Here is a 23,953-nt window from a genome sequence, read left to right as displayed (position 1 = left end):
GTTCAGATTTCTTTGTTATTAACAAAAATAATGATTAATTTTATATTCGCAATAAAGCTTCTTAGATCCATCCTAATTTCTATTCTAAAAATACCAAAGTTCAAACTGTACAAAAAAATTCGATAGCATCATATAAGAAACAAAAAAAAATAAACAAATGAAATTTTGCACAAAAAGAAATCTAAATCTTCACATTATTATTCTAAAATTCTTTTCCAGTCCACAGTAGTAATTGATTCTCCTGAAAGATGTTGGGAAATCAATTTTTTCAGTACATCTTTCATTAAAATTATTGCATTACCGAGAATCTGTACTTCGTGACATAATTCATCCCCATACAAATTTTTCATGCGAATTACGGTTATATTTGAAATAAAATTTGATATGTATTCATTGGATTTGAAATTTGATATGAAACGCACCTTAATTCTAAACATGAATATATTTTTTCGGACGTAACTAAATACAGGTCCATAGTTATGAAATCTGGTCAAAGAAAACAGTACAAAAGACACGTTTCTCTACATTAAAAAGATTCAATATAAATGTCACCAAAAATCACATCGAATTTCGGTTATATTTCACATGAATTTCTAAATATATTCTTTGGATTTTAAATTCGCTATAATGTATACCTGCATTTAGTATTGGATCGAAACTAGATTCAGATACTTATATATGGCATACGATTAAACGGCGTATAAACATATTCGGTTCTTTTCTTTATACGAAAAAGTTAAATATAAACGTCACCACATTCTATATTTATAATATAAAGCAAAAAAAAAAAATGTTTCTTACATTTAGTAACTGTGATTCTGGCAATGGAGATTCCAAAATCTTTTCATCCGGATGTGGCAAGAAATCAGATTTGTAGGGATCCCCTCGGGAGTCTACTTCGAATGAATCGAACCTTCGCTTTATAGAACGCCTGAAGATCTTTATATAAAAGTGGGAAATAATCCATTTGAACCAATATATGATATCTGCAAAAATGAAAACAATATCTATAAGGAACTGACGGAAGTAGGAAAATGCTAAAGCTAGAAACCTTGGAAATAATGAAAGGAAAGCCTTAATAATTTAGCAATGATTTATTACAATTTTAACATAATAATTTTTATAGATATTGTCTGTAAATTGTGTTAAGTGTAATCAAAAATGTCTACACTGTTCTACAGATAAGACTTTTGGATTCAGTGCTACCAAATTCAGCATCTAGTTATTTATTGGACTATAGGTACTTATTTAGTAAGTGCTTTGTAAAATGTAATTAAATTCTAAATCAAAAAGTGATCTAAATATAAAGAGTTTTCCTCAATTACTTCGAAACATATAGTTACAGAGACATTATTTTTACATCATTTAAAAATTACAAAAGTAACTTCAGTTATATTGATTTTATTGTCATAAATTTTTCCTATAATTTTGATAAATATTTAAAGATATTGTTCAATATAATGTATGGCAAGATTTTTCATTGTTTTAGGTATTGCTTTATAAGCACATCGCTTCGTCAAACGTTATCGTTATTACAATTAGAATAAGTTTTTACATATTATATAGAGGCAATCAATTAATTTTAAAAATAGTACCATCCTATGATGTTTCGGAATAGAAAATCGATTTTTCCTTTAATTTTTTACTTGAAATTTTCAAAGTTAAGGAAGTATACATATTGTTTATCAACAGATTCTAATAACCTTTATGTTTTTGCGCATGCGTTAGAATGGGTTTAATTTGTCAAATAGGGGTGAGAGGAAAGATGAAAAGAGAAGTGTTTATATTTAACAATAAAGTAAACTCGGATTACTCGCGAACTGAATTATGTAGAATACCACTGTCAGAACCGAAAGGCCAAGGTCAAAGAATGACGAACAATTTCCGGAAATACGCTCGTCCTTCCGGGTTTCACCTCTTAGTAAGATGGAATTGTCGAAAAGTGGTCGTCTCAGGATACTAAAACCAACAGTAGAAATTTAAATATACCGCTTACAGATCGTATCATCATAGATATAAAATTCGTAAACAAATGTTTCACGGTTTGTATTTTTGTGTATTATGATTTCCTTAAAAATGACTTTTAATTCAATTTATCTGCTGTAAAAAATGCCATTTCAGGCCATCGTTTCTGTCATTGCCGAATCTGGTATCATTAGGATACACATTAATTATATTTGGTTCTTTCGTCAGGAATCAGCTTAAGAGCCGTTAACTCCAAAGTCGATTCAAACATCTTTAACCTCAAAATTAATTAATTTTGAAATTAAATATCAGAGAAAGAGGTAATTACTTGGTTCAACAACTTAAGCACCGAAGCAACTTAAAAACCGTTAATTCCAAATTAGATTCAAACATCATTAACCGTTAAACACAAAGTAGATTAAACAAACTTAACCTCAAAACTAATTAATTTTGATTGGGATTAATAACAGTGAAATCTGCAATCTTTATAGCTGAAATAACTATTATAATTACCAACATGGATTAAACTACGCTTCGATAAAAGAAAGTCATTCGGAGAAGCATATCTTATTTGTTCAGAGTCACTATTTTGGTGTTGTTAATGTTTCAAGAAGGATTAAATATAAAATAATATCAATATATAAGAAACCCTAACGTACGTGGCACAGAAATTGAGCTTATTACAATTTCTGGAATAGAAATAGTTAAATATAAACAAAACATCTTTCGAATTTGAGACTACTTTATTCGTTGAACATTTTCACAGCTGTACTGAATCAAACGCTTCGCTGAGCTAATTAATAGAGCTGCAAAATATTATTAAAAGTGTTCTGAAGATAGTTCCGCCATGTCATCAAAGAATACATTAAATCAAAGGAAGAAGTATAAAAAAAAATAGGCTTCAAACAAAAAATTTAGTGAAACGCAAAAGTAAGCTCAACCGTTGTCAGATAATGTACGGTTTCTCGCCAATCACATCAAAATCATGCCAATAGTCCAAAAACTCTCTAAAAGTCTGCAATCTTGGGTGTATACCAGAACTGTTAACAAACGGCTTTTAAATTTGCAATCAAAAATTGTCACGATTACATTTGGCGTGAAATCGCTCAAAAATTTTTAAATTTTGACGCCCGTATATTAATCTTAAGTTTAGCTGTAATCGTTATGACTTGCCTTCGGAGATTGGTACTCATATCTTCCCAAGCAATTTTCTTATAAAGAGGGCTTTTTGTTTTATCTTAAGACAAAATCTTTTATTTCGTAATATATATGCTTTACAAATTGCAGTAAATGGTTTTAATTGAATTCAGGTTTTTTAGACATATTAAATAATTAGATGAAATGTTTTAAGAGAAATAATCCCATATTAATAATCCCTAATTATTCCATAATCCCATATTAACAGCCTAATAAGTTATAAAGTTGAGAGAACAAACTGTTCGCCAAAGGCGGCTAGTATTTATTAATATCTAGCCTAATCAAAATTGAAAATTAGATTCAATTCGTACTTCAAACATATAAATTCTGATCTGATAGAAGAAATGCCTATAGACGTTCCTGTCATGCAATGGAACGCAAGTAAACTGTTCTTGCAGCCTATAAAGTTACAAAAGCCAGAATAATATAATTTTACCACAAATTATAGTGTATCTGATTTGCAAAAGTATAAATAGTTTTTATCTTAAAGAAATGCTCGAGCTCTTAGATTTTCTTGCTCTAACGATCACTTAACATTTGAGCAAATTTTACTAAGAACTTACTTTTTTACAAAGAACTTTGAACAAATTTACTAAAAACTACTTTTGAAATTCTGAAAATGCTTCTTGGCAAACTACTTCATGAAAATATATTATTAGAAAATTCGTTCAAGTAACAAAAGATATAGATATCGACCGAGAGAGATCTAAATTTAATCATGGTACAAAAGTTTAAAATTACGTTATGGATTACTTTATTTTTAAAAATTGTTGAATATTGGTAATTTGGTATTTTGGGCATATCTTTGAATATGGATTACTTTATTTTATAATATTCATGAAGGAAATAACAAATTTTATCTAAGATAGATGTTGACCTTTAATTAAGGAAAGCCAAATGAATTGAAAATTAATTATTAAATATTAAATTTTTTACGTTCAAAGCGTTAATATTAAATTCTTTACGTGTTAAATATTAAATTCTTTACGTCCAAAGATTCCATATCAAAATATTTTCTTAACCCTCTGACTGCGTAATTTTATAAAATCAGAATTTAGATGCATTGTTTGCAAATAAGTTGAAATATTTTTCAAACAATGGGAAACTGATACTATATGTTACACTAGTATAATATGATATAATAAAAATCTGCAATCTTAAAAATAAAGATTCTAAACTGCAAAAAAAGCTGCAGAAAATGGATTGGTTGCCAACCGCTGATGTGTTAGCTAAATACCGTATATTTAGTAAATACAAACATTAAATTTGCATTAAAAAGTGAATATCTAGAAAGAAAGAAAATGGTGCAAAGAATTATTTGAAATAATTATGCTACTAAATTTATAAATTTAGGGTTCAATTTTATAATAAAAATAAACTGAAAAAATTAATTTCGTGGAACTAGTTATAAAGGACATAAAAAAAGAAATTATTATTCATATAATCACAAAACAAAACATTTCTGAAATATGAAAATATTTGCTTAAAATCCTAAAAAAAGTTATGAAATGAATTGCTATTATGTTTGGAAGCAAATGAAACATAAGAAAATACAACTTACTACACATTATGAATCTTCCTTTCTGGTTTCATATAAATATTTTTCAATAAACGTTCATGAATTTTGCAATGCACATAAAACAAATATCTACGTTGTTGGGTATTTTTTCAATTAATGGTTACATATTTCAAGGAATCGCTTTCGCATTTTTTTTTCTCTAAACATATATTCTTTACTTTGCTTTCTTAAATATATTTCCGTGACCTTGGGAGGGAGAAATAGAAAATACTTAGTAATGATATACCATTTTTTGCATTCTCATACAAGAAATTCTTGATACCGCTGACTGTTCCGATAATTAATAAGATTACACGGTTGCAAAACTAACAACATTCGGAAACATTCTTTCACCAAAAGCTGACAGGTATAAAAAGAAAGAATTCTTCTGGTTTCAAGATTATTGTGAAAAAAAAACATATTTGCAGAACAAAATATTCAACTTATATGAAATGTCGAAAACTGACTTGACACAATTTTATCTAAGAAAGTGTCTGTGCTTTTTACTTCCTCGTTTACGAAATATAAAGGAAATACTGCAATTGTCAAAAAATTCGAATTCGATATTTTAACGAAACTCCGCCTTTCACATGTCCCTGAATTAACGAGGAAAAAAAACATCTTTGCATAATATCTGTCTGACTGTCTTTGAGCATGATAACTCAAAAGTACTTTGAGCTAAAAACGGATGAAGTTTGGTATGTAAACTAACGACCAAATTTTAAATCTTATATCAAATTTTAAAAGAAATTAATTCACAGTTACTCTATATACCCCGTTACTCTATTATTATTGATACGATCGATTAATTCCAAAACACAAAAAGCTAGGAAGTTAAAATTTGGTACAAAGGCTTAGCATATAAAATAAAGATTCCATTCAAATTTTGAACCATATCTGTCAAACATTTGACTGACTGTAGGTATATACTTTCATATACATACAAATGCAATAACTCATAAATTGAATGACTTAAATCAATGAAATTCGGTATGTTATCTTATAACTGACTGCAAATGTTGTTTGGTGTCAAATTTTAATTTCATTTGGTCAGCACAAAGAGGCGCCCAAAATACATACACATATGGTAGTTGCAGTGAAAATGTTAGATTCCCGTCTAAAAAGTGACTGTCATGCAAGGAATACTATAATACTGATACTGTTATACTGATGTGTTCTTACTTAATGTCCATAATTTTATGTGGGGAGAAAGGTATAAAGCTTTAATTGGATAATATGCGAGAAAGTTTCGAGTTAACCACTCCAGTTGACTTTACATGACGATATCATATCATAATCATAATAAATCCTATATCATAATAAAAATTAAAAATACAAGTTAAATAAAAAGTCTTCGCTTAAATTCCAAAATTTATTCAGTAAAACCTATTATAAGACAAATGTCCACTTTTGCTTTGCAGAAACTTATTTAGTAACAATGACTTAGTCAGTGACATGAAAATCAAATCATTGATTTCTCTTTAAAATCGCTCTCCATTTCCCCTTTTAAAATATGCAATTACGATCGGGGTGAATTTTTAGAAATTGTTAAAATAAATCTCATTTTTTTTTATTGTGCATAAATTTGATTTGAAAACATCTGTGGAACAAAAATATAGGTTAAAAGGCGAAAGTATTTTGAAAATTGTAGGAAATATGGCTCATTTTTTACCAAAAAAAGATATATATTAAGAAATTTCTAATTTAAATGCTTATCAAATAATATATCTAAACCCTTACAGATAAATTTAGAAATGTATTATATAGTTAATAAACTAAAAAAATCAACTGCCTTTCTCTCCAGTTTATAAATATGTGGTTCTATTAATAAATAATAATAATACTAACGTGAAATTTTCAACTTTCTTACTATTATAATGCATTAAAACAAGAGCAAAATCTTTTTAAATAAACAAATTGTTCATTCTGTACTTTAGGAACTGCAAAGAATATTGAGCTATTATTACATGAAATTTGATCGAAAATATTTTGATATAAATAATAAATTTTTATATAAATTTGATCGAAATTTTACTAAAGTTTAGAATTCGAGAAATAGCATTCAAAACTGAAAAATAATATTAAATGATTTAAATTATGAGGTTTAATGAAGTTAAAGAGGTTTATGAGGTTTAAGTTTATGAAGTTATAAGTTTATGAGGTTTAATGAAGTTAAAAAGAAGATTTTTACTAAAATTTAGAATTTGAGAATTAGCATTCAAAATTGAAAAATAATATTAAAACGTAAATTATATAAATATAGAAATGAACGTTTCTCAAAGAATGAATATAAAACCAAATCCAGATGGTTTTATAAAAAAAATTCTTCACAAATTAATAATATCGAATGAAAAAAAAATGTATGATATTTTCATCAAAAATCTACTCTTTAATTTATGAGGTTTAATGAAGTTAAAAAGAAGATTTTTACTAAAATTTAAAATTCGAGAATTAGCATTCAGAACTGAAAAATAATATTAAAACGTAAATTATGTAAATATAGAAATGAACGTTTCTCAAAGAATGAATATAAAACAAAATCCAGATGTTTTATAAAAAAAAAATTCTTCACAAATTAATAATATCGAATAAAAAAAATGTATGATATTTTCATCAAAAATCTACTCTTTAATTTATGAGGTTTAATGAAGTTAAAAAGAAGAATTTTAGAATTCGTTTTTTAGTTTTAGAATTTTTTTTTATTTAGAATTATTTTAGATTTATTTTAGATTATTATTTAGATTATTTAGATTTATTTAGAATTTAGTTTTAGAATTAGAATTTTAGAATTTAGAAAAGTTTAGAATTCGAGAATTGGCATTCAAAACTGAAAAATAATATTAAAACGAAAATTATGTAAATATAGAAATGAACGTTTCTCAAAGAATGAATATAAAACCAAATCCAGATGGTTTTATAAAAAAAATTCTTCACAAATTAATAATATCGAATGAAAAAAAAATGTATGATATTTTCATCAAAAATCTACTCTTTAATTTATGAGGTTTAATGAAGTTAAAAAGAAGATTTTTACTAAAGTTTAAAATTCGAGAATTAGCATTCAAAACTGAAAAATAATATTAAAACGTAAATTATGTAAATATAGAAATAAACGTTTCTCAAACAATGAATATAAAACAAAATCCAGATGGTTTTATAAAAAAAAATTCTTCACAAATTAATAATATCGAATGAAAAAAAAATGTATGATATTTTCATCAAAAATCTACTCTTTAATTTATGAGGTTTAATGAAGTTAAAAAGAAGATTTTTACTAAAATTTAGAATTCGAGAATTAGCATTCAAAATTGAAAAATAATATTAAAACGTAAATTATATAAATATAGAAATGAACGTTTCTCAAAGAATGAATATAAAACAAAATCCAGATGGTTTTATAAAAAAAATTCTTCACAAATTAATAATATCGAATGAAAAAAATGTATGATATTTTCATCAAAAATCTACTCTTTAATTTATGAGGTTTAATGAAGTTAAAAAGAAGAATTTTACTAAAATTTAGAATTTGAGAATTAGCATTAAAATTGAAAAATAATATTAAAACGTAAATTATATAAATATAGAAATGCACGTTTCTCAAAGAATGAATATAAAACAAAATCCAGATGGTTTTATAAAAAAAAAAAAATTCTTCCCAAATTAATAATATCGAATGAAAAAAATGTATGATATTTTCATCAAAAATCTACTCTTTAATTTATGAGGTTTAATGAAGTTAAAAAGAAGAATTTTACTAAAATTTAGAATTCGAGAATTAGCATTCAAAATTGAAAAATAATATTAAAACGTAAATTATATAAATATAGAAATAAACGTTTCTCAAAGAATGAATATAAAACAAAATCCAGATGGTTTTATAAAAAAAAAATTCTTCCCAAATTAATAATATCGAATAAAAAAAATGTATGATATTTTCATCAAAAATCTACTCTTTAAATTATGAGGTTTAATCAAGTTAAAAAGAAGATTTTTACTAAAGTTTAGAATTCGAGAATTAGCATTCAAAACTGAAAAATAATATTAAAACGTAAAGTAGGTGAATACAGAAATGAACGTTTCTCAAAGAATGAATATAAAACAAAATCCAGATAGTTTCATTAAAAAAAATTCTTCACAAATTAATAATATCGAATGAAAAAATGTATGATATTTTCATCAAAAATCTATTTTTTAATAGAGTCACCTACCTTAAATTCATTTCCCTAATTTATCTGACAAAAAGTATGACAATATTCTTAATCGACTGATACTTTTTCCCACTCGATTCACTCATAATCACATTTAATTGCTGGATCCCACTCCTATATATATAATATACCAATGTCTAGTGTCATCTCTACACACTTTAATCAAATACCCACGTTTTTATTATCAAAGTTTCCGTGCTTTTATTCTTTCTGAATCATTTTTAAAGAGGTCGTTTTTCTTTTTATTCTCCTTGAAATGATCGTTTCTGACAATTTCATCTGAATTTTAAAGCAGAATTTAAACTCCTATTTTTTATAGAGACTTTTATTAGATTAGATAAGTTGCCCGGTCATGACATATAAACACAATTTTCAAATAAGCACTTGAAATGAGATTTTATCCCTCATTACAAGTTAGGTGCAGAATAATCAAAAATAGTTTCTACGGTAACTATTCTTAAATCATCAAATGGAATTATTCTTGTAAATTTTAAATACCGTAATTAAGTTTATGATAAGGCTAATTGCCACTGCAAGACGAGCTTTATATATATGTATTATATTAAAGTATCATTGTATAATATGTATTTAAATAAAGAATAGAATGTTTTTATATACCTCGCTTCTTAAAAAAATATAATAAGAGCTTAGTGGATAGACTGAATATAACTCTCTTCTTAAATAAAAAAAAGAACAATTGCGCAAAAAGTATTAAATTTAGACATATGTTTATTTTTGTAAATTCAAAAAAAAAATCACAATCGAAAATCTGTATCTTATCTGTATCTGTATCAGTAAATCTGTTATCTTAATAAACCTCAATGGGTGCCTCTTTCGCATCTCACGAATGTTAACAGAAAATTCTGGTCCTTTCCGTATGTATCCAGCATTTCATCAGAATTATTAGTAATATTATCCTAACCTTCAATGTTTAAAATTTACGACTCCTTACGAAAAAAATTTTCCTCTATTTTTCCTCCTTCATTTACGGCTTCCTCTAATATTACCTTCAAAAGAAGAAAGCAAATGAAGTATTTTTAAGAGAGTAATTAGATTACCAATCACGTTACTCTCTCTAATAAATTAAGCGCCATGAATAAAAACAAATCAATATTAAGAGAATAAAGAGTCTTCTTCTTCTTCTTTCTAATCCCCTGATCGGAATCAGATCAGGTCCATGAGACCATTCGCCTTCAAACCATCAAGGACATTATTGGGGCTATGAAGCAGGTTCTCCCGGGAAAAGCCAATACAGCGAAGCAAATGTTCAGCAGTGGCCCCGCTTGAATTGCACTTTGTGCAGATGGGGAAGATCTTGTTCCCACCGGAGAACCGAATAGTCTTGAGGTGGCCAGATTTAAATCTAGACAGAGCCGTCTGGTCTTGTCTAGCACCGCCAAAGCTCAGAGCACCACCAGGGCCAGAGCCAAGGTACCAAGGATGGGAAGGTGGTAGTTTCCAAGATGAGTTGACAAGGGCCTTACTTCTGGAATGCATTTCCTGGAAAGTTAAGGGCTCAGCAGAATTCAGAGTCAGGGATGAACCCTTCTTAGCCAGACTATCGGCAATGTCATTATATTTAAGGTTTACATGAGATGGTATCCATTGAAAATGTATAGCGGAGGACTTGGACATCAATTTTAATTTTTCAAAAACACGGATGCCTCTCTGGTCTACAATATTCCTCCAGTTTTCTAAGTACTGTATGACGCTACGACTATCAACTAGAAGCCAAATCTCACCGGAATAAAGAGTTTATAACGTTATTCCATCCTGCCAAGCAAGCGCTCTGAATAAAAGAATGCAACAGAACAGAAACTATTAGGCTATGACATATGTTTATTTTTATATATTAAAAGAACCGTAGTTGAGTTTATAGAAATATCATTTCCCTTAATAAACTTCGTTGGATACCCGTTTAGAAAAGACGTCTTTACGTCTTTAAGAAAGTGAAGATAATATTCTAGTCTTTTCCATACATATCCAGTATTTTTCTTCAGTAATATTAGACATAGTGTTATTATACTGGCTTTCAATGTTTTAATTTTTTAATTTGATGAGGTAAATATCTTCATCAGTTTTCGTCCTTCCTTCTCTGCCTCCTCTATTATTACTTTCAAAAAGAATCAAAGTATTATTAAGAACACGAGGTTTTTAAAGAATTTTCTCGTCCCATCAATCGTTCGCTTTTGTCCTGCCTTTTCTTAAAAGAACAACTACGCTATCAATGTCTTTAAATTTCTTTGCTTTATAGTTTGAATATTTGAAGGAATGCCATCCTAACATAATTTGAACTCCTTTGAATGGAATTAATATGTTTGGTCAATGCCTTCATCAAAGGGAGGAGCCAGATCCCCCACCTATTTATGTACCCATCAGGGTGGCGAGATCCAACCATCATACCGGAAGCATCTCATTCTCATTTCGAGGTGCCCCCCGGGGGTTATGTTTGAAGACTAATAAACTTTTTCGCAACAACTGTTTGCCGTGGATCTGAGGTTAATAATCACAAGTGTCTGGTTATTTCGACATCCTGTGAAACACACAACTCTGATGTACAGGTCTCAAAATAATATATGTACTCCTGACGCTCATGGTTTTGTCCAAAATCCACAATTTTATACCTCTAATGGGAAATGAATTATTCTTTAATTAGAGAATATGCGAGAATTTCCGCCGGTTTGCTACATGTATTTTAGAATACAAAGCCTCTTTGAGGACCAAGTGATCAGCTAATATTATTAATTGTCTATATTTTTAATTAATGATTTTATGTATCATGATTTCTCCTCACCAAACGATTTTTTAGCATAAAATTATAATTGACTTTAAAACCGTTTTATTTTAATAACCTTACTCCTATTCTATTATTTATGTACAGGAATTTTCATAATGGAGTCAAGACCCATTGCATTGTAATGAAAATGTACCTGTTCGACTAATCTATCTTTTAAATCTGCAACGTTTTCCTGTACTACATTAACTTCATTTTCTTATTCCACCTGCTAACTGCACAAACTACAAACAGGATCATTCTTTCAAGGATTTCAGCAATGATTAAAATGTCACGTGGTTCAAAGTTTGATAAAACAATAAAAAAGAGGTTCTGAGTCTGAAAATATGAAAAATGTTACTAGAAACTATGCAAAAAAAATTTTACATTATCAAAATATGGAATAAAACTGAGAAAAATTAAATTGAAACTGTTAAAACGACGATTATTTTTATTCTGAAAATGGCGTAAAATAATTTTTATACAATACTAGTTATAGCAATTACTGTCGGAAAATATCAAAATCACTTAATTTTAAATGAGCTTAAATTTAATTTTCTATTGATTACAATTTTTTAAAAAAATTCAATCTGAGGAGAGCATTTCAACTATCCAAAGTTTATTTGCTTTTGGTAACTCCAGGTATTTTGATACTTGGCAGTGGCAGATTTCCAACTATGCAGATTAGACAGCTGCTTAGGGCAGCTAGACTCAATAGACGCAGCAGAGTAAATAAGTTTGTAGAAAATAGAAATCCTATTGATTTTAAAATAATAGGATATTAACATTTTGCCAAGTCTTATAGAAAAAAAATATATCATCTACTTCTTTATGATCTTTTAATTGTTAGAATATTTATGAAATTGAATAACTGCTTCAATAATATTTTGTATAAATATGAATATCGGAATCATAATCATAAGAGATTATGATTCCGATATTCATATTATGATTAGAATTTTAATTTTATATAAATATGAATATCGGAATCATAATCATGAGAGATTATGATTCCGATATTCATATTATGGTTAGAATTTTAATTAATATGAATATTGGAATCATAATCATAAGAGATTATGATTCCGATATTTATATTATGATTAGAATTTTAATTTTGTATAAATATGAATATCGGAATCATAATCATAAGAGATTATGATTCCGATATTCATATTATGATTAGAATTTTAATTTTGCATAAATATGAATATCGGAATCAGGAATCATATATAAATAAATAAAAACAATACATATTATGATTAGAATTTTAATTTTATATAAATATGAATATCGGTATCATAATCATGAGAGATTATGATTCCGATATTCATATTATGTTTAGAATTTTAATTAATATGAATATCGGAATCATAATCATAAGAGATTATGATTCCGATATTCATATTATGATTAGAATTTTAATTTTATATAAATATGAATATCGGAATCATAATCATGAGAGATTATGATTCCGATATTCATATTATGGCTAGAATTTTAATTAATATGAATATTGGAATCATAATCATAAGAGATTATGATTCCGATATTTATATTATGATTAGAATTTTAATTTTGTATAAATATGTATATCGGAATCCGGAATCATAGATAAATAAATAAAAACAATACACATTCGCAAAATTAATAAAATAACAAATGTTAACCTAAGTTAAATCATTAATATATTTTTAAAAATTTGAAAAGTGAAATGAAATTACCCGTCTTAGTTAAAGAAGGACCTCATTAAACGTACTGCTTAGGACCTCAAAATACTTAAATCTGCCACTTGTTGTTTGGTCTGACTTACAGATAACATGCACACACATTTTATCCTTACTTGTAGAGATAGAGATAAGGCATATTTATAGGGATACATTGCAATTCAATCAAAATAATTTTAAAAGAAATAGTATTAATGTTGTATTTTGTATTATTTTCTTGAATTCACTTATTGAGTTGGTAGCTTCACAGCTTAAGATTATAATCATGTCATCAAAATAAATGCAAAAAATATAAATAAAGTTTTGATCAATGTATTTCAAACCAGCGGAAGTAGTCTCTCGCACATTTTCTAGCATACTTCCTAATAAACGCGTTAAACTACTCCCCCGCATAACATTGTAAATCGTGGATAAGACTGCGAGTTCCTTCAAAGACATTGGCGAACAAATTTTATTAAATATTAATCTTTAACTTGAATCCACCATTTTTACTGAATCTATCCTGCAATATTTTATGATTAATCCTTGCCATGTAGTCACAATCACTCGAAAACTGAATTTGCGTATTGGACTCTTTTTTTCTTCCGACCAATTGAATCCAAAATTTGACAAAGAAAATTTATTTGTAGTCTTAAGATCAAATACAAAATTTCGTTTAAATCATTACCTTTTTGAGTTACCGAGTTTATATTCATGAGAAAGTACAGACCGATAGACAACAGATTTAGTTCAAAATGTGATAAAAATCTCCACTTTAGACACTTAACATATATATCAAGTTAGTTAGTTATATCAACGACCCGTTTAAAGCAACACTAGGGCTATTTTGGGACGGACTTCGCAATTTTGAACAGCGGTCAGATGACGAGGACGACACCTGAGCTGGCACCCCCCTCTTCACACCACGCCACACTAGCGGGAGGACGTTCGGCCTTGACGGATTTAGCGTGCAACAGACCCATTTACACGACGTTTCTTCGATGGGATCGGGTCTCGAACCTGAAACCCTACTGCTCAAGGGCCGAGACCTTACCACCGGGCCACAGAGCTCCCAAACATATATACCAAATTTGATTTATCTTGATTATTACATTTGGTTGATATCGTGTTCATTTGTATTCAGTCAGACAGCCCATCAAATTTTCTATGAATGGATTTTGCTCAAAATTTGAAATATATCTATAAATTTGATATTCAACAACAAAGTTAGTGTTAAGGAATAACATCTAGATCAAAATATTTTTTACATTGTTTTCACAGACAGATAGACAGACATAATACCAAAGATTTATAGTACTGAGGGAAGTATGAAGCTTGGAGATTCATCCAAATCCCGAATTTGAATTTTTTTCACTACTACAATACTTTTTCTTTATCTACTTCCTATATACGAAAGTAAAAGTATAAAATAATTAGTAAAAAAAATCCCACTACTGTTTTTATTGACCCCAATCTAATAGTGAATTTGTTATACTTGATACCTAAGTTGTAGAAACTAGAAATAATAATATTTCGGATGATTTTCGATTCACTTCATCTTTCCAATTTTTATGAATTAAATGATTGCCCATTCAATCCAATATCAAATTACATCAGGTCAATATCCCTAAATCTAAAATTACTTTAATCATCTATTTTTGTCAATCAATAATATTTTCAAGTCATGGAATATTTTCAAGTCAAGTCATTTTTCAGTATGGCTTACTTAAAAATGACTTGTCACTGTCTATCAGTAAAAGTTATGACAGCATTTTTTTACGAATGTCGGTGAAAGAAATCAGCTGGATGATTTGGCATTTTAACCAAAAAAAAAATTCTATAGTCATACCTGGCTATCTGAAGAGTGTTTCCCTTTATAATCTAGGATCATAGGATGCGTTTAATTCGAAATGTCATTGAAGGAAAAGGTTTTTCCCATTCTTAATTTTCGGAAGTGTGTGTATGCATGTGCGAGTATACTTTTTTTAATTTTAAAATGATGTAACAATTATTTTTGTGGTATTATATTTTCAGAAGTTATTGCAAAAAAACTACAAAATTTCTCTTCATTTCTAATTAATTTACACCTTAACAGTTTCATTTTCTTTGCTATCTAATAAGATAACAATTTCTATTTTGGAATATTTTCTTATTTTGTTTCAAATGGAAATCCATTGAATACTTGACGTATCTATGTATTCGAAGTAATTTTAATATTATAGTTACTATGAATGGTTTAAGTTTTGCTTACAACTATCAATTCTATTAATCGATGCATGTATGGCATTCGCGAAAAACAGTGTGCATGTGTGTGTGTGCGTGTGTGCGTGCGTGTGTGTGCTCTTAGTCACCAACATAATACCATGGTTAGTTCAGAACTCAAATTTTGCAGCAGTATCAAATAAATTCTTATTTTATAAATACTTTTAACACGACTTTGCATCATACACAAAAACTAACGAGAGGCGTCTACCCGAAGCTTTCTCCATACTTTCTAATAAAGTTATTATTCCAGAGAACCTCTTGCATGGCACTGACATACAATAATTACGAAATATTAACTTTTAGCTGAATTTAGTATTTTTACTGAATCTGTCATGTTATCAAGCACGATTTTTTCTAGATTAATCCCTGGCATGTGGTTAATAGTACCCTAAAATCAAATTTATGTTTTAGATTTTTTTCATCCGATTAAAACAAAAATTTGTCATAAAACTACACTTTTAGTCTCAAATTTCTATATTAAATTTGATATATTTAAGACATTTTCTTTCTAAGTGATCGCCTTAACATGTTTCTAAAAGTACAGACCGAAAAATTTCCAGTCTCTTTTGGAATTTCCCTTAAAACTTGATAGGTGTCTAAACTCTAAATATTAAATCTGTTTACCGAATTTTATTCTTAAATTAGAGAGTAAAACATATTTATACACAGTTAATTTTAAAAAATAAGGTTATTTTAAATCTGAAATATGCATGGAAATTTTTAAATTTGAGCATGCATTAAACGATAAAATTGAGCATTTAATCCTCCGAAACCAAGCTTTCTTTGGCTTTTCAGAAAAAACTGAAATTTGAAATTTCATGGCTTTGAACACATTCTGCAACTGTATTTTATTGGATGTCTAAATGATTGTGGAGTTTTTATTTATGAATATAACTTTAAATATTTTAGAAAAAACTTTGAATGTTCCTATAGTTTCAATTTTGATTCTACAGCTTCCATTTTTGTATAAGAATCTATTTTAAAAATTCAGTATCAATCACAAATACCCATTCAGTTATGCTGAATATTTTAAAATTCTTAATCCATACATGAAAAGGTGATTGAACTACAAATTTCCAACTAGTTAAGAATTCTTGTACAATGCTTTGTCTTCATTGTACAATGCTTCTTGTACAATGCTTTGTCTTCATTGTACAATGCTTCTTGTACAATGCTTTGTCTTCATTGTACAATGCTTCTTGTACAATGCTTTGTCTTCATTGTACAATGCTTCTTGTACAATGCTTTGTCTTCATTGTACAATGCTTCTTGTACAATGCTTTGTCTAATTGTGATACGTTCTGAACAGATCAAATCAAGGAATCAAAAAACGATGAATATAAAGAAAATGCTTAATTACATTAAGTGTACAAAATTTTCTGCCTGTTGTCATCTAAATTGATATTTCCGTCACATACCATTGAAAGGGCATATGGATTAACTGGAGAAAATATCAAATATTTCTCAAGCCATCTCTAGCTACAGTTACTCTGAGTGCAAATCTTCATCAGCATCGTCGAACTTGACATTGTTAATTGGGAAGCATCAAATTTTGTAGCATGACAAATCCAGTTACATCCATTCAAGAAACAAATCTCCATCAACACCAACGGAACAATCAGTATAGATGACAAAGCATGAAATGTATCTCTTATGACAACTCCAACTACATGAATTCTGGAAGCAAATCTTCATCAGCATCAACGGCAATATCATCGTAGATGAGAAAACATCAGATCTTCTCCGTTTGAAACTCCAACTACGTCGATTCTGGAAGCAAATATCCAGCAGCATCATTGGAACTGTCATTATAGATGACAAAACATCAAGTGCATCGCATATAATAACTCTTACTACATCAATTCTAGAAGCAAATCTTCATCAGCATCAACGGCAATATCATCGTAGATGAGAAAACATCAGATCTTCTCCGTTTGAAACTCCAACTACGTCGATTCTGGAAGCAAATATCCAGCAGCATCATTGGAACTGTCATTATAGATGACAAAACATCAAGTGCATCGCATATAATAACTCTTACTACATCAATTCTAGAAGCAAATCTTCATCAGCATCAACGGCAATATCATCGTAGATGAGAAAACATCAGATCTTCTCCGTTTGAAACTCCAACTACGTCGATTCTGGAAGCAAATATCCAGCAGCATCATTGGAACTGTCATTATAGATGACAAAACATCAAGTGCATCGCATATAATAACTCTTACTACATCAATTCTAGAAGCAAATCTTCATCAGCATCAACGGCAATATCATCGTAGATGAGAAAACATCAGATCTTCTCCGTTTGAAACTCCAACTACGTCGATTCTGGAAGCAAATATCCAGCAGCATCATTGGAACTGTCATTATAGATGACAAAACATCAAGTGCATCGCATATAATAACTCTTACTACATCAATTCTAGAAGCAAATCTTCATCAGCATCAACGGCAATATCATCGTAGATGAGAAAACATCAGATCTTCTCCGTTTGAAACTCCAACTACGTCGATTCTGGAAGCAAATATCCAGCAGCATCATTGGAACTGTCATTATAGATGACAAAACATCAAGTGCATCGCATATAATAACTCTTACTACATCAATTCTAGAAGCAAATCTTCATCAGCATCAACGGCAATATCATCGTAGATGAGAAAACATCAGATCTTCTCCGTTTGAAACTCCAACTACGTCGATTCTGGAAGCAAATATCCAGCAGCATCATTGGAACTGTCATTATAGATGACAAAACATCAAGTGCATCGCATATAATAACTCTTACTACATCAATTCTAGAAGCAAATCTTCATCAGCATCAACGGCAATATCATCGTAGATGAGAAAACATCAGATCTTCTCCGTTTGAAACTCCAACTACGTCGATTCTGGAAGCAAATATCCAGCAGCATCATTGGAACTGTCATTATAGATGACAAAACATCAAGTGCATCGCATATAATAACTCTTACTACATCAATTCTAGAAGCAAATCTTCATCAGCATCAACGGCAATATCATCGTAGATGAGAAAACATCAGATCTTCTCCGTTTGAAACTCCAACTACGTCGATTCTGGAAGCAAATATCCAGCAGCATCATTGGAACTGTCATTATAGATGACAAAACATCAAGTGCATCGCATATAATAACTCTTACTACATCAATTCTAGAAGCAAATCTTCATCAGCATCAACGGCAATATCATCGTAGATGAGAAAACATCAGATCTTCTCCGTTTGAAACTCCAACTACGTCGATTCTGGAAGCAAATATCCAGCAGCATCATTGGAACTGTCATTATAGATGACAAAACATCAAGTGCATCGCATATAATAACTCTTACTACATCAATTCTAGAAGCAAATCTTCATCAGCATCAACGGCAATATCATCGTAGATGAGAAAACATCAGATCTTCTCCGTTTGAAACTCCAACTACGTCGATTCTGGAAGCAAATATCCAGCAGCATCATTGGAACTGTCATTATAGATGACAAAACATCAAGTGCATCGCATATAATAACTCTTACTACATCAATTCTAGAAGCAAATCTTCATCAGCATCAACGGCAATATCATCGTAGATGAGAAAACATCAGATCTTCTCCGTTTGAAACTCCAACTACGTCGATTCTGGAAGCAAATATCCAGCAGCATCATTGGAACTGTCATTATAGATGACAAAACATCAAGTGCATCGCATATAATAACTCTTACTACATCAATTCTAGAAGCAAATCTTCATCAGCATCAACGGCAATATCATCGTAGATGAGAAAACATCAGATCTTCTCCGTTTGAAACTCCAACTACGTCGATTCTGGAAGCAAATATCCAGCAGCATCATTGGAACTGTCATTATAGATGACAAAACATCAAGTGCATCGCATATAATAACTCTTACTACATCAATTCTAGAAGCAAATCTTCATCAGCATCAACGGCAATATCATCGTAGATGAGAAAACATCAGATCTTCTCCGTTTGAAACTCCAACTACGTCGATTCTGGAAGCAAATATCCAGCAGCATCATTGGAACTGTCATTATAGATGACAAAACATCAAGTGCATCGCATATAATAACTCTTACTACATCAATTCTAGAAGCAAATCTTCATCAAAATCGATGGGAATGTCATTGTAATTGAGGTTCCCTAAAAGACAAGGTTCAGACATGAGAAATTCATAGACCCGGCTACTCAGTGGGTGACATATGCTGGTATATATTTTATACATCATAGTTTGAATGTCAATGACACATTGGATTTATTTAGAGACGTTTTACTTTCTCGTATCTGCAGTATCTATAAGAAAGCTTTGTATTCTTCAAACAAAAAATTTGAATCTGGAGATTTTTTTTACGAATATCCACACTTCAAACTTTTCTCAAAATTAAAAATGTATTTTTGGAGTCATGTCTGTCTTTTTATTGCTCTGTGTATGAAAATAATAAATCAAATATGCTTTGAGTTAGACTGATGGAATTTGATTTGTGATTTTAACATCAAATTTTAAATGAAATCCATTAAAAAGAAATCTGTTATAGCTGGCTATCAGCATACAAATGAGCATATTTTCTACAACTCTTAAAAAAATTGCATGGGTAAAATTTAAAGCACAGATTTGGCATTTAAAGCGTAGACGTATTAAAACTTGAGCCAAATCTATCAAGAGGTTTGGCCGTCTGTCTGTCTATATTTTCGCATATATTTAATCACGATGATAAAAAAATGCAATGATTTGGATAAATGAAATTTTAAAATCAGAAGAGAACATTTTTCAAATATTAAACAAATGAAATTGCTGATCTTCTAATATTCTTTACTTTTGTATGCAGTCAACTCAATAATTCAAAAGCGTAAAGATTTAAATTTGATATGTGATTTTAGAAATAAAAATTTTATTCCTATGTCAAATTTTGGTTTTAATCAGTTAAAAAAAGGATCCCAAATGTAAATGGTGATTGCTAAACATATCAACAAAAAAGAACTGAAAGTCTTAAGTTTTAAACAAACTCAGAAACAAATTTTTCCTACATTTCAATTGCTTTTATTAAAGAATTATACAAAACAAATTCATAAATCTATGTTTAAAACGGTTTCAAAATATTTCACATATAAATTCTCTATCATAATTCCTCTTATTGAAGAATACAACAATCTAAAAACCACAACCATCTTTCAATTGTATTAATATATACGATTCATTTAACTGCTTAATTTTAGTTTTCATGAATCAAATAAAAATTTCAAATAAATTTCAACTATCATTTTATGCATTTTGGATTTACTATTTAAAATTTTTTTCTAGGACTACTTAATTTGGAATACAAAATTGAACAACTTCAATATAAAAAGAATACTTACTAAATTCGTATACTTTAAATGTTCCAATCAAAAAGGTTTCCTTTTGTTATTGTAACAATAAATTTTTTTGCCCTTAAAATGTCATATTCTAGAATATTCTAATTCTTCCGATTTATCATTGATTCATTGATACCACTTCATATCACTCAGTTCCAGGATCAGAGTAATTATTTTACATTAATCCAAATTCAATTTCCTTACTTCAGAATTTCCAAATGATATTTTCAATCAAACCCCAAGCAAATTAAAATATACAAAAAATTAAATGAATTCATTTTTTCTCACCAGACATATTTTTTTTGTATGAACTTTGTATGTATTTTTGTATGTCCAAGTATTTTTGGGCAATAAATCTTTCCGTATATATCAATTCAATTAAAGAACATTCTGGAGGTTTCGAGTTCGGGTGTATGCTGTGGTGATAAGAAAATGAGAGTTAGAAACTAATAACTTCTTCCTAATAGCAATTGAATTCATAATAACATATAATCCAGCTATAAATATGTGCATTGTTACTGAAAATCACCAATCAAATTCATTCATTTTATTTTCACATAATATTTGATCATTGAGCCATCCCAATTAAATTTGGAATAATTTCGTCATATTTGTAAAGAGAACACCGATACGAAGTGTAAACTGAAATTTTTGAACTCTTTGCTCCTACGCTTTAATCATTGTAGAAGAAAGTGGTATTACAAATATGGTGATTTAAGAGAAATCACGAAAAGAACACAATATCACCATTGTTAAAGCATAACATAGTATGCTGTTAGATGTTATTCTCAGTGATGTGGCAAGAACTGCCTCCATCATTATCCATCATTTATTTTTCAACTGTAATGGTTTTATATTATTTTGTGTAATCCAGACTTCTTTTTGGAATGGGAAACTTTTGGATAAGTTACCAAACATCTCGGTAACTATTTCTATGGCGTGACATTTATGCAAGAAAGGCATTTTAAAAACGTTATTCTGGTAATTTTTTTGTAAATGTTTTCATGTTATTGCAATATCCCTTGTTAAAATTTATTTATAGACGAAATAAAACACCCTTTTTAATACGGTTAAAGGAAAAAATAAATAAATTTCTGATTTGGAGTTTTGAAATTGTTTTTATACTCAAATTTTTTAACATTATGTAGCATATAATGAAAGGAAAAAACATTTTTATCATGAAAAAAAAATCCTTTTACTTTTACTTGTTAAAGGATATTAAAATTTAAAATTTCAAGGGTGTGCTCAGTACAAAAGGTATGGTGTGGTGTGCTCAGTACAAGCTTTATTTTATGGTGTGCTCAATGCAACAGCAATGATGAAAAAGTACAATGGTAGTAAAAATGGAAGAAAAGTGAATTACATAATTTACTACTTTATAATGAAAATTACATAATTTTTAAAAAATATATAGTTTTCTCTATTTCAAATCCTTTGCGCAGAAGTCATTCAGGTTTTGAAATTTCTTATTTACAATTTTATATCATTAACAATAAAAGACATTTTTGTTACTAACATTGACAGAATGGAATTTAAAGAAAATTGTCAGCTTATTTTGCAAGTACTTTCAATAGAACATAGAAATCTGAACAACTCGATAAAAACATAATGTTCTGCACTTTTGTAATTTTCTAATTAATGATCCATTGCCGGGTTTTTTTTCATGAATTGTTTCATTTTTCTTACCAAATGTGTTAATTTTGAAGTTGCAAAATCATCTATTTTATTTCTTTATCATAATTTAATATGAATATCACTGCCTTACAACAAATAATTAACATCTTTTGAAGAAAATTGTTGTGTGACTCCATGCAATCAAGCAATCATAATCTCGGCTTACTATGGCACCTAACAAAAAGAATGAGAAATAAAAGTTATATAGCTGGGTTTTTTATACTTAATTATAACGTATTCGTATTATTGTTTCAATTCTTTATTTATTGCTAGATAATCAAATGATGCAACTATATCGGCGAACGTAGGTTCATGGAATTTTTAACCATAGTTTGAATTACATATTTCCTGAAGAAATAGTTAAATATTAGGCACTTCCTGAAAAGCTTTATACGCTCATAAAATCAGCTTGTGATATTTTGTATAATTTTATGGGAAAAAGATAATAAAGTAACAATTTAAATTTTGAAAATCACCTTAATAATGCGTCTTTAGTAAAAAAAAAAAAAAAAAGGATGACGCTTGTAAATTTTGTTTCTCTAATTAAAATCAAGCTTGTGTCATAAAAAATGCATGACATTTAAATTTCCTAATATTTTGAAAACCAGGAAACATATTTTAGATATATATGTCTAGAATATAATAGATATTTTAACCAATTTACTACAATGACTCACCTTTTTGATTTAAACTACATATTTTTAAAAGAACTGCAGGCTGATCACGTTCATATCTTTAGTGTAGACAAACCTATTACGTTTTTAAATTTCTTATTTGTAATTTTATATAATTAATAATAAAAGACGTTTTTGTTATGAAAACTGACAAAACTGGATTCAAATAAATAATTAGCTTTTTTGTCTATATTGTTGTTACAGAAGAAAATAATCTTTTCGTGAACTCAGCAAAAACATAAATTCCGATGCTTTTATAGTTTACTGATTGAAATTATATTGCTGGGTTGTTTTTGCTGTTGTTATTTTATTATAAAATAAAGGTTGGACATTGAAAAAAAAAGCAACATTAAAAGCTTAAATTAATGCTCAGTTTAAGAGTATTCAATGCAAAAGTTAAAGTGTAATCTGATCAGGGCGATAGCAATGATATAAAAAGTCATAAAAATGCAACAAAAATAATGTGCACAATTTTATGATGAATTGTGTGCTGTACTGATGAATACTGTAAGAAAGGCAGTCTTGTCTGCTTCAAATCATTGATGTAAGCATGCTTATCAGG

The 23,953-nt window shown here is 28.8% G+C and overlaps 1 protein-coding gene across 1 annotated transcript in view; it reads right to left on the bottom strand.

Moving 5' to 3' along the window:
* LOC129968246 (putative phosphoenolpyruvate synthase) overlaps positions 1 to 4,866 on the bottom strand; it is a 60,854-nt gene extending 55,988 nt beyond the window's left edge. The window contains exons 1-2 of the mRNA XM_056082101.1: positions 4,724 to 4,866; positions 802 to 986 (exon numbers count right to left, since the gene is read on the bottom strand). Of these exons, the coding sequence (XP_055938076.1) occupies positions 802 to 986; positions 4,724 to 4,730 (192 nt within the window). The 5' untranslated portion in view covers positions 4,731 to 4,866. The remainder of the gene's footprint in view (positions 1 to 801; positions 987 to 4,723) is intronic.
* Between the last annotated feature and the right edge of the window lie 19,087 nt (positions 4,867 to 23,953).

This window comes from Argiope bruennichi, chromosome 5, assembly GCF_947563725.1.
Source record: "Argiope bruennichi chromosome 5, qqArgBrue1.1, whole genome shotgun sequence".
NCBI classification, from domain to species: Eukaryota; Metazoa; Arthropoda; class Arachnida; order Araneae; family Araneidae; genus Argiope; species Argiope bruennichi.
The sequence above is the reverse complement of the archived record's forward strand: the minus strand, read 5'-3'. Positions and strand labels throughout refer to the sequence as shown.